General features: G+C 40.9%; 1 protein-coding gene across 4 annotated transcripts in view; it reads left to right on the top strand.

Annotated features, from left to right (window-relative positions):
- Nucleotides 1–13,114, top strand: part of drp2 (dystrophin related protein 2) — a gene marked incomplete at its 5' end in the record, with an annotated part of 53,543 nt that overhangs the window by 32,515 nt on the left and 7,914 nt on the right. For 2 of the 4 annotated variants that reach the window (XM_034202862.1, XM_034202860.1), the window contains 3 exon segments: nucleotides 6,378–6,443; nucleotides 8,675–8,821; nucleotides 10,516–10,768. In XM_034202862.1, coding sequence (XP_034058753.1) covers nucleotides 6,378–6,443; nucleotides 8,675–8,821; nucleotides 10,516–10,768 — 466 coding nt within the window. 4 annotated transcript variants of the gene reach the window in all.

Below are 13,114 nucleotides of genomic sequence, written 5' to 3'. Positions count from 1 at the left end.
ACGGTATCTTAGCAACTTTACTCCTACAAAGCCTTTCAACTTGTTGGATGTCAGGAAGCCATCTGTGTTTCATAAACATATCTTTTCTCCATATGGATGAGGATCTTTATTGGAGACCTACTTGCTTTCTGGTCATGTCCGAAAATAATCCTTATTTATCTTTTACAAAGACTTTGTAATCAATTAATGAACTGTTTGAATAAAGTTTAAATAATTAATTGAATCAGTTGAAATTGAATTTAGGACTGGAGCATAATGTTTTTCTCATGAAAGCGATTTCTAAGGAAACCCTAGAGGGATATTCTTTACATTTGGCCCGCACGAACCCCTTTATGAACACAGTAGATTTGGGTATCAAAGGGTCATAGTGACCTCACATCCTACTGTCATTGTAAAAGAGATATCTCAGAACTGCATTAGTGGAATTCCTTTAGATCTGGTACAAACCTCAATCTTTACCTTAGGCTGAACTGATTTGGGGTTCAAAGATCAGGGTCACTGTGACCTTTAAGGCCATAACTCAATCAATCAAGCAATATGTTACAAAGTTGGCTCAGAGCGCCCAGCAATCAGTTCAGCTTAAGACACCCTCTGTCCTTTGACCCTTGCAGCGAGCAAGGAACAAATCCCTAAAATCACCAAGTTCCAGCAATAGCAATCAAGGCTCTTTCCCAGGAAGGACAGAGGTGTACAAATGTGGTGTGTAAAGATAAGAACATCATTAAACTACAACATAGACCCTCCATATAACAAAAATGATGTGAACATATATAAAAACATGGATCTACGAGGATGTCAAGCAGCTTTCAGATGTCGGTAACAATAATAATAACTATAAGATATTTCTTAGGAAAGGAAAAGCAACAATAGGAACTCGACAAATATGACTAATAACAAGAATCACAATAAAAACATCTCCAAGAATATGTCCAATAAAATGTTAGTTGCTATGGACATCGACCAAGACCACAGCAAGAGACACAGAAACAATCCATAATCCAGACTTAAACTCGGCAAGATGTAAGACAAGAGGCAGAACAACTCTGAAGATGTTGCCCCGGTGACCGAGTTAATAACATGTACTTATGGGACATGAATGCAAACAGCTAGACAGGCAAAGGAGGAGAGACGAGATCTTAGCCTATCGCTGCATACTGTCACTATGTTAGAGAAAACTCAATCATTAATATGCTAATCATAACAATTTCTCACAGACGTGTAGTAGGATAAAACTAGAGCCAATCTAGCATCATTAGCATCACCCCCCTTCTAATATGCCTTTACTCAGACCCCACCCATCTTCAAACTTGACCTTTGTTTTTGGTCTCCACTACACCTCTCCTGACTGAGTGACTGCATCTTTTCTATTGTTATCTGTTACTCTCTGCCTAAAGACCTACTACTGAATATTTATAAATGGGTCATGAATGCCTAATTTCATTTTTTTCTTCTGGGCACTGTCACTTTTAGTTATTGTACCCAAACAGAATTAAATAGTGATTTTGTTTGGGACTATTTTCAGCCACAGATCTGGTGCTATAGTAAGTATTTTTGGCGGCAGGAATGTGTATCTTGGATTAACTCTAAACGAAGAAGAAACATGTCATGCCAACAGTGTGGCTCATTCAAGTGTTTTTTTTAAATAATTGTAGACAACAATGGAGCTCTTTGGCATAGAAGCATGTATAAGCTGTATCGTAGGCTTAGCTATACAGCATATTTGTTGACAGCTTTTATCCAAAATGCATTTTCTACTAGCTCTCTCTCTTTCCCTCTCTCTGCCTCTGGCCTACATACCTGTTAGTAATTATAGGATATAAAGGGAGAAATCTAATTTCTTATTTGAATTAATTCCCCGTATTTATTGCAACTCTGCGCTGACTTTGAACTCACATCACTGGCAGGTTAGTGCAGGAGTGGCCAACCCGCGGCTCCCGAGCCGCATGCGGCTCTTTGCCCAGTCTCATGCGGCTCCTCAGTTCATATCGAATTTTAATTGTGTTTTGTTTTGTTTGCGCATATGTATCCCAGTTCACAAAGGGTTAACAACACACAAGTTCCAGCCCAATCGTTATGTCTTATATGTCTTAAATGACATGATGAATTGGAAATGGGGGACCCTGATGTAAACAAGACGAAAGTCTTTCTCTGGTCTGCATCCCCTTAACAATTGTATGTTTTGAGCTGTACTGTACTGTACCCAATATACAAGCTGTTAATAAACTTTTCAATCAATCAATCAATCAACACAGAGTTTTCAACAAAGAAGTGCTTTAGCCAATCAAAATGCAGATCCTGCAGTACTGGAGGCGGGCTTTACTGCACTCGCGATGTGACAGTGAAGGGAGAGATCTGCTTCCGATTGGCAGAAATATAACTCAGATAAAACCGTAATAACTCAATATAATGTTGTCAAATCAAAACGGTAACAATTTGCAGTTGTATATGTGTATGTGAGAAGGCCTGCTCCCGGAAAGCTGGCTGGCACAGAAGGGCTCCCGAATTTGGTGATTCGCGGTAAAGAAATAAACAAGAGAGAAAGTGCATCTCTGTCAGCAGAGCTTCTGTCAGTCAGAGGGTTAGGTAAAAGTTGAGATGTCATGTGAGGAGAATTAACAAAAATACACTTTATTTATTTTCATTTATTTTTAAATAACTGTCATGAATCTGTGTGTGAGATACAGACAGGGAGAAAAAACTCGCAAAGATCGCAAATGTGCCCTTTCATGCATTTGAGCCCCTTCCACATCCTCTGCACATTTCAAGAAGCAACATGCATAGTAAGATAACTACTTTTTTCAAATGTTTTTAACTGAGAGTTTGTGTGTGAGACACAATATGAATGGTTGACTATAACTGGCCTCTGGTCTTAATACTGGTAGGAGAGGTTTAAGTCAATTTCTGTCAATATCATGGACTGTGACATTTATAGGAAATCTGGCTGAGCGGAGGTATGTGTTTCTGTATGTGAGTGTGTGTGTGTCAATTATTGTTCATTTTTAGATTTTCATTTTGTATGTGTGAGAGATAGAGAGGGGCACATAGAGGAAGAGAGTGAGGGAGCACACAGAAAGGCTGAGAGCAAAAGAGAGAAGGAGAGAGAGGTCGGGGGACATACACCCAGCATGTACTGTATGATGTGGCTCTTTGCAGTAACACAGGACAATTATTGGCTCTTTACCTCTGATTGGTTGGCCACCCCTGGGTTAGTGTCTGAAATTCTTCCCCTTGGGGAGACATATCAGAGAGAGGTGTGTGTGTGTGTGTGTGTGTGTGTGTGTGTGTGTGTGTGTGTGTGTGTGTGTGTGTGTGTGTGTGTGTGTGTGTGTGTGTGTGTGTGTGTGTGTGTGTGTGTGTGTGTGTGTGTGTGTGTGTGTGTGTGTGTGTGTGTGTGTGTGTGTGTGTGTGTGTGTGTGTGTGTGTGTGTGTGTGTGTGTGTGTGTGTGTGTGTGTGTGTGTGTGTGTGTGTGTGTGTGTGTGGAGAGAAAGCTAGCTGAATGGCCGGTGGTGGCTAGGTTAAAGAAGTTAAAGTAATGGGGGTGTTTGATGTGAGAGAAGCATCCAACAAGGTGAGTCCTCAATCTGGAAAGAGTGGTCCGTGTTTTTTGTGTGTTTACAAGTCTTATTTAGTGCTCACATCTGAGTGAGCTATCAACCTCCTTCACTCAGATATTTGTGTGTGTGTGTGTCAAATTACCAGCCAATGGTACGTGGTAGCAGTAATGTAGTCTCCAGTCATATCGAGGGAGAACTTCTTGATTTTTGAGGTTAGGAAAACCAGATATGCAGGCATGTCAAACACTGAGACAGTCTGTCTCTTCCTCTCTATCTCTCTCTCCCCCCCCCCATATCGATGTAGGAGTGCAGTTCACTCCTTTCATCATCAGCGCTGCTTCGACATCTTCTCTAGGATGGAGGAGAGGAAGATAATAATAAAAAACCTCTGTAAGGATGTGTCCCCTCTTACCCTCGTTTCTCTCTCTTTCTTATTTGATCTCACAGCTGTTTTCCTTCATGTAGGAGGCTACACATGTATGCACAAGACCTCAATACTTTCTATGACTTCCTGCCCTCTCTTTCTTTGTTTGCTGGTGTCCCTGTCTGGGACCCGAATTATATCACACAGCCCCTCGTCCTCCACAATGTTAATTGGCCTACAAGCTATAGCGATCTTTGTTGATAGTTTGCTGCTCGTAGACGTGTCCAGGCGTCTCCCCCGCACACTTTCAAGTGTGTTCTGTCGCAAGCGGGCGGCAGGAGTGGGGGCTGTCGGCATCAGCAGTGTGCTCGGATTGTATTGATGGTATTTTAAACTCGATGCGCTCTGAAACTACGGGGCGGCCGAGGACAAAAAATGCACATGCGTTAAAATAATTAGTGGCGTTATTAACGCGTTAACTTGACAGCCCTAATATCTATATGTATGTATGTAGATCTATCTAGGCAGCCACAAGGCTCCCCACATATCACAAGGTTCTCTCTGCTGGTTGATTACCTAATTTGAAGGAGAAACCCACCCTTTGATTGTCTAACACTGTTACATATCATTAACATGTCATAGACAGAGGACTGCAGCAGATGGTGATACATTATTTTGTAGTATACCCAATGTTACTTAACCTATATCTTCTTTAGATCATAACCTCCTACATCTTCTTTTGAAAGGCATCAGAGGACGTGTGACCCTGTTCATTCAGAAGTGAGCTGTAGAGTTGAGGACTCAAAGATGATAGTGATGGAGAGTGATGGTTTTATCCCTTAAAAGTAAACAAGAGGAGTGATAAAACATGGCTACTGATATTGGTGCTGTTGTATTGACCCAATGCTAAGTGAGAAAAACACCTAAGCAAAGAAAACACTACTTACAAGAAGGGCACTCAGACAGTGCAGTCATACCGAAAGGATGTGCCGTTAAACAAAGCCTGTATCCACTTTCAAATGGAATGGGATTTATTTCTACTGCATGTTACATCTCTCCACCAAGTTTCAATACAATTGTGCCAGTAGTTTTTACATTTTCCTGATAAATAAATTAAAAAACAAACAGAAATCATAGCCTAATTGGTGAAGGTAATAATTGTAGTAAACATTACTTCATTGTTATTATTAAAGCTAATATGAGTTTAGATTATTAGTGTACTAGTCATAATCACCAAAGAATAACAGCTGCACAGCCAAATGAGTGAGGTGCAAACAACTGTTGGATGTCACCTCTAATATAGAAACATAATTACCCAATTTATGAGAGTGTGAGACGCAATCCTAAATCATTTAAGTGTAGTTTAGGTGTTCAACTACTTTTGATTATTTAATATCCTTATCAGAAGCCAAAATATCCACTTTCGCCCTTTTTAGCTATGTTGTCAATCCTATGGGGCTCCATATCTATCCAATGTATTTAGTTTTGAAATATGAAGTAAATAGACTTTGCTTGTGCCTCTCATTCTCACACACACACACACACACACACACACACACACACGATTCTCAGTCCATTCACTGTTCTTTCATTGTTTTTAAACAAACAACCATTTTTCTCTCAGTAATGATATTTTTCCAGCTGTGATCTTTATTTGTGCCATATAAAGAAGCGCAAGTATTTTCAAAACACTTGAGATGTTCTCCCCTACTGCAGCTTGTTTATGAATGTGTTATAGAGCAGCACCCACAGGGAAACAGTCAGCAGGACATAGTGCAGAACTAAAGGAGCTGTCCCTGGTCCTGAAAAGCCACACAGCAGCTCGCTCTCTACTCACACACACACACACACACACACACACACACACACACACACACCCACACACACACCCACACACACATACACAATCGCTAACTATGGAGCTCTTTGGCAAAGCAGTTAGCAGCGTTTTTGCCTGAATGCTGATAGACAGTGCGCAGTATTGTATCAATATGTTATCCTCCCCTTCTTGTGGACACTTGTATCGATCATACTCTTTGTCAAGTAAATGTCTGCAGTCTTGTTGATCAGATGTTTGTGGACAGCTAGCTGTTTAGTTGCAGTCCATAACTCGAAAATGTCACAGGACTTAGTAAACTGAACTAATTGTTAGTTGTATCATGTGCTTAAGGATATAAAGCATATTTCCCCTCTAGAGTATCTGTAGCCTTTTCCTACATTTAGTCTGAGTCATCCTGCCTTTCTCTTGTAGGTGTCACTTAATGCCCTGTGTGTGTGTGTGTGTGTGTGTGTGTGTGTGTGTGTGTGTGTGTGTGTGTGTGTGTGTGTGTGTGTGTGTGTGTGTGTGTGTGTGTGTGTGTGTGTGTGTGTGTGTGTGTGTGTGTGTGTGTGTGTGTGTGTGTGTGTGTGTGTGTGTGTGTGTGTGTGTGTGTGTGTGTGTGTGTGTGTGTATCTATAGATTGGCGGAAATGGAGAGCCAGAATTGTTCATTCTTCACCGACAGCCTGTCTCCTGATGAAAGTCTGTGAGTATGCTGCACACCCCACACTACCCCACCACAACAACCACAGCGTTTCATGTCGATTATGTGTGTGTGTTTTGTGTGTACAGTCTGTCCTCTTGAAACCTTGATTGTGTCTGTGTTTCTGTGTGTGCTCAGGCTTGTGCATGCATGTTCCACTGTTAGGGAGAAATTGGGTGACGTGACATAAATAATCAGCCGCATAATGAAAAGGACACACAGCGAGAAAAGTGTGCACACAGTGCCCTCTCATGCACATGCCTGCTGTGAGTAAAGTCCTTGGCTGTGGGTTGATACACAAAACCCCGCTGTGTGTGTGTGTGTGTGTGTGTGTGTGTGTGTGTGTGTGTGTGTGTGTGTGTGTGTGTGTGTGTGTGTGTGTGTGTGTGTGTGTGTGTGTGTGTGTGTGTGTGTGTGTGTGTGTGTGTGTGTGTGTGTGTGTGCGCCTGCCTTTAGAAAGCTAGATGAATGGCAGGTGGTGGCTAGGTTAAAGAAGTGAAAGTAATGAGGGGTGTTTGATGTGAGAGAAGTATCCAACAAGTCCTCCATTGAGAATGGTGGAAAGCGCCAGGTGGAAAGAGTCGTCCATGTTTTTCTTACAAGTCTTATTTAGTTGATATCTGAGTGAGCTATCAACCTCCTTCACTCAGATATTTTTCATTTTTGTATTGAACTTTAAAGTCAAGGTAGCATGCCCTGCAGCTCCATGCAAAGTGGTATATGATCTTTTAGGGCTCTAGTGTGTGTTTTGTGAAGTGTGCTCATTATTTATTTTCAGACGTGACTTATGTGTGCGTGCTGTGAGTGAAGCCTGAGCTTGACACCACATTAAAAGCTAATTTGAGGTTGAGATAAAACTGCATTATTTCAGTCGGGGAAACACTTTTAAGAATCCGTGCCTCTCAAGCCTGCTCACAGTGTCTTAGTTCCCATGTGTACGTATCTAGAGTTTTGCTTGGGTGGAGCGTTGTCACAAAAATGTGTATATCAGTGCATGAAGCTGTTGTATTGTACTGTCTGTCTGTAATTTGATGCCTGGAAGTTTGTTTGAATGCATGACACTTCACTTCTACCCTTTATGTGTAGTGGTGCTGTTTTACCCTCATGTGGCCTTGTGTCTTGTTCTTTTTATACTACCAATCCGTCCTTCTGTCTGTCAGAGCCTCTCTGTTTTTACTGCTGCACGGCTCTGAACATGCTGCTGTGCTATCTGTGCCTCCAGCTGCGGTTTGGCTGGCCTCATGCTGTTTTCTCTCCTGGATCATGCCGCCCGTATGTGTAGCCTTTACCCGTCATCTGTGTGCATTGTGCTCAGTTCACAGTCTGCCTATTGCTAGGATACAGACATTAATGAATCAATCCTTTAGATGCAAACATCAATGTAACCTTCAGTCTTCCATAAGTGGGTCATGCATTTTATTATAATAGAAATGTAAATGTTGTGCATAACAGCTTTCAATTCAGTGATATGAGATGTTCTGCATTAAACCATTTTATCAAATGAACAACGGAGGTAAGTGGTGATGTGAATGACCAAAGTAAGAAAGACATTAAAAAAATAAACACCTTCAGGTTTCTTCTTATAGGAAATGCTGAGACATTTTGTCATAAACAAACAGACCGCCGCATCATCAAGTTTGACCGAGGTTTTCTGCAACTGATATGGATCTGGCCATCTCTAGACATAACCAGTCTGCTTTAAGTAGGCCTATAAATACCAATGGGATGTATAATGTGGCATTACAATTCAAAGCCTATAACTTGTTTTTTCAATAGATAATTTGCTAATAGCCCAAAGCATTATTGGAACATATAAATTGACAAACAGCTGTCTTTCCATTAAAAATAATTGCATTTGCGGTTTTACAGCCGTATGTCTGCTCTCAAACAGACATCTGAACATTAAGTTTTCCGTTCCATCGTCGATAAAGTTTTTATTATTTGGGCATTATATTGTGATGTAGCGTAACCATTTTGAATAAAAGAGAGTGGGATCTTAGTGTGGTGAGCCAAGTTTATGACCGGCCATTTAATATTTGGACTGGGAACCTTGCACAATGCATTTGTCGTAGTGTCCCGTCCCTGTCTGTCTGGTTTTGTTTGATCGCGTCTCGTCCTGTGATACCTCTCCTCGTCCTGCTTGCCTTGCCTTGTTTGGCCCCTGGCTCTGCTTTGTGCTGCTGGTGGCTGTTTGCTGGTGGCTCAGTGTGCTGTCTCCTGTGTGGGGGACTCAGGGATGAAGATCAGTACCTCCTGCGTCACTCCAGCCCAGCCCTGGACCATGACTCCCCCTGTGGACAACACATGCTGCTGGCCCACCTGGAGCACCAGGACCAGGAGCAGCTCCAGTGCACCCTGGCCCGCCTGGAGAACGAGAACAGGTCTGTGTCCGGGAAAACAAACAAAAACATGTGATTTAGGACATTGATTCGGAGCGAGTATCCTTTCTTTCTTTCTTTGTAATTAAAGTTTTTATTTATGAACATACATGGTACATAGATCACATGGTACAGCATACAGAAAGAGGAAGGTCAGGCTACAAAACATGTTAGTTAAGTGTTCTTGGTTAAAAGAAAAGGTGTGCGATTACCAATCAGACACTACAGCTTTAATAAATAAAATAATAACAACAAATGATGCTTGATTAGAATAATTGTACAAAGGCCCTTTTGTGAGAGTCCTGAGTATCCTTTCTTGACTTGTTTAGGTGTTGGAGTTGCACTCACATTTGCTAACATTCTTATGCAAACATAAGAAAATGGTGTTGATGGGATTATAGATAGCAGGGATGTTAACATTTCTTGAGGGGGTTATTTCGATTTGTTAAGCTCCCCAAGAAGCATAATAAAATAATCTGTTTGTTTACGCAGATCCATTAAACTTCTTTATTTTTGCCTCTGCTAATATTTGCCTACCTTCACACACTAAATCCCAGTAAACAGTGTTAGGATAACAAAACATATTTTCTGTCTGAATACCTGACAGTGAAGGCTGAAAAATATTGTGTTGATAACATAATTATACTTCACCTTGACAGTGTGTTGGTTTCCTGCATAGAGGGAGGGAGAGTACATTACAGGTTTCCTAGTCTGATGTAAAGCATCTCTGAAACACATTTAGTTTAGATTTGAATGATTTAATTTGAATGTATTGTGCCCTACTTGCTAAGAGGCTCAGGCATTTTGCATAAATGAAGCTAATTAATTTCTCCTGTCTGGCTAATTGGTTACCAGAGGCAACCTTTATGCCAATGATTCATATGAATATTTTTCTCTTGTCTCCAATTTGGTTGTGACCTTAACACACACAGGGACATCCAGCTACTTACACACTGACATAAATACACTTCTGCCCTTTGGGTGTCTGAAACCTTGACCCATTTCAGTTATGATACTGCAGTGGGCTCCATTGTCCTTATTTATGACTATGGAGGCTGCTGTGACTTATTTATGTCCTCTGCTGTGGCTCCTATGTGGCTCATACCTGAACAATACACCAATTCAAGAATCAATAATAACCTTAACCCTTTGCTTCTTTGTTGAGGTCCTGGCTCTACTTTAACAGCTTAGAAAATATATACTCAACATTGTTTTATCAGCCTTATACTTTATCCTTTTCTCCAGTTGAATAGCTTTTCATATATTGTGTTACAACAAGGTCAGAAGAAAACGAGACAAACAATGTAAAGGATGAAAAATGTGTCAATTATTTTGTGCTTAATCACTGAGGAAAATCACTGAGGAAGTAAAGCCGTTGTCCATGAAAGGGTTTTGTCCACTGGGCGTAAGGATGACCATGATATGTGCAGGTCTTTAGCAATGCTTCACAGCACAGAACATAATCAGATGATACCCTTCATGTGAGAGAAGGAGAACAGTGATTTATTGCAGCTCGTGTTCAAAATGAGGATGGTTTTATTAATATGTATGCATGTGGTGAAATGACTAATTATATAAATGACACGCATGTCAGGTCATTACGTGTAGTCAGGTGGAAGCTGGGTGAATACCTTCTGCTTGGTTTATGTGTTTTGCATGCTGACAGTTTTCCCTCCATCTGTTCTGTGGGTCCTCAGGGTGCTGCAGAGCGAGTACAGGAGGCTCAAGTGGAAGCACGAGGAGGCGGCGTCTGTTCCCATGCTGACCGAGGCCGGAGAGGGCGGCCCAGGTTCACCCACCGAGGGGGGGTCGCAGGACGAGGAGCTGCTGGCCGAGGCACGGGTCCTCCGGCAGCACAAAACGCGCCTGGAGACCCGCATGCAGATCCTGGAGGACCACAACAAGCAGCTGGAGTCGCAGCTCCGCAGGCTGAGGGAGCTTCTGCTACAGGTACCCCTCTCTGAGAGGCACAGGGGTGGGGGGTGGAGAGAGACGAGCACTCATACAAACATGTTACTGTACTTTAGGAGAGTTAGAAGGCACTTGCTTTCTAACACGAATCCACTATGTTCCAGAGGGAAGTATTGTACTATTTACTCCACCGCATTTATTTTGAAGCCATAGTACTGTACCTATTTTGCAGATTCCAATGTTGATGAACCCTTGTAGTTTATTTTATAATTGTGTACTTTTCTGGAGAGAAAAAAGTTCTGTCAAGCTCAGATTGGGCTAGTTTTATTGATTCCTTCTTCATTTATTATTGAATACTTTATTCAGCATTCATTTTGAATGGTGAGTATGTTTGTAAGTCGACAGATTAAGTATTTTTTCATGTTGACCTGAAAGGCTCTGGTCTATGTCTAGGTCTATTTTCCATATAGTTCTTCTATATAGGAAACTATTGGGATTTGTCTAAGAAATAAAGGGCCCATAAATATAACAATACTATGAGTTGCTCATGATAAACTCAGCCCTGTATACTTGAAATAACTTCCTTTGGCCAGTTACAAATATAATATGCTGCTAATTTTAATTCATCAATAATAGTGAGAAAATACTTATGTATGTAGTAGCATACAAAATAATATAACACCCTTTAAGTATCAATTATGTATACTGGTTACTTTTGATAAGTAAAGTACACATTGATGGTCATACTTCTGTACTAACCTTACTGTGAGTGAGATGTAAAAGAAGAAATACAGGTTTAAGGATAATACATCTAGAAATAGGAGAATAATAAGCCTTTCACATTGCTCATTCACGTAGATCAGGGGTTCTCAAAGTTTTGATGAGTGAGGGCCAATTTAGGTACCCAATATTGGATTGAGGGCCGCCCAAGAAAAAACGGAACACAAAATAATTCCAAAACAAATCCTTTCTTTATTGTACTAACCAATTACCGCAACTCGAGATGCCTAGTTGCCATGCAACCAGTAGTCTAGCAAACTTTCCACAAGCTGTCATTCATAATTTAGGAATGACAACCCAGGGGGCGCAGTTTTACCATTCTTAACCATCTGGAGTCTAAGGGTATTTTCTCGATTTTTAGATGTTTTCTTAAATCACCTTTTAAATGTATTTCTTCTAACATGGCACCCCATGTGTTCAATATCAAAATGTTCAGGACAATCTCTGGTCTTGCTATATATGCATATTGCTCACCTTAGAGCACTGTTTGATGAGATAAGTAGCTCAAAAGCTTAAAATGTGAAATCCGATTTTTGGAAAATCTTCAAAACTCTTGTGAAAACACAAATGTACTCATGTGATCGAATTGTTTTGGTGTTTTAGATTTGGTTACCAAAGTCTTAGGATCACAAAAGCAGTGAAATATTTGAATTACACTGTATATAAATGTGTTATTCATGTCTAAAATGAAAAACATTAAATTCAAATTTTTAGTAAAATAGGTGTTTATCACTCTACTTTCACCACAGCAGGGACTGAGATACATTAGGACTGAATAATGACTTCATATTACATACCAAGGTTCATGTGATGTGTACAAATACAAATTGAGCATTCAACCTTTTTTTTTCAACCAACAATTTATTATAAATATGTTTTTTTCAACCAACTATTTATATAAATATAAGAAACTGGAAAATCTCACTATTTACAATATTGAACATCAGAACTTTCAACCAACTATTCATTATAAATGTCAAGACAGTGTCAAGGTCTTTGTCTGTCTTCCAAGACAGTGGGTCTGGCTGCTGTGTAGGTGGGGTGTACAAGTGCTATACGAGACCTCCACGAGACCTCCTTGCTGGCTGGGTTGAAGGTGATGGCTGTGGTGGAGCCTTTGTGCTGAGGTGTATCTTGACCTGGTGGAAGCCGCAGATGGAGGTGGAGGCAGCTGTAGTGATGCTGGTCTGCTGGTCCTTGGTGGTGATGGCTCTGGTGAAGGCCCTTGAGCCACGGTAGATCTTGACCTGGGGGCAGGCACAGATGGATGTTCTGGCTGCTGGATAAACGCCACCACCTGTGGGCCACTAGGCCCAGACAGCTGTGAAACATCTCTGTAAAACAAATTAAAATGTAGGACAATAATTACAACTAATTTCATTGTAAAATGTTGCTCAAGCACAAATAACAATGCACACATACAAATAAAGTTTGGGAGGTTGCAGAAGGAGTCTCTCTCGATCTCACACACACACGCACACACACACAGGTATTTCCAGTTACTTTACATTCAGTATAAAATCACAGACACACATATACATAGGCTACATCTGATTACAAAGTCTCATCAGTACAGGACGGTAAAATAATAACAGGCACACATAT

This window comes from Gymnodraco acuticeps, unplaced genomic scaffold (assembly GCF_902827175.1).
Source record: "Gymnodraco acuticeps unplaced genomic scaffold, fGymAcu1.1, whole genome shotgun sequence".
NCBI classification, from domain to species: domain Eukaryota; kingdom Metazoa; phylum Chordata; class Actinopteri; order Perciformes; family Bathydraconidae; genus Gymnodraco; species Gymnodraco acuticeps.
Note: the sequence above shows the minus strand (reverse complement) of the source record. Positions and strands in the feature narration are given on the sequence as shown.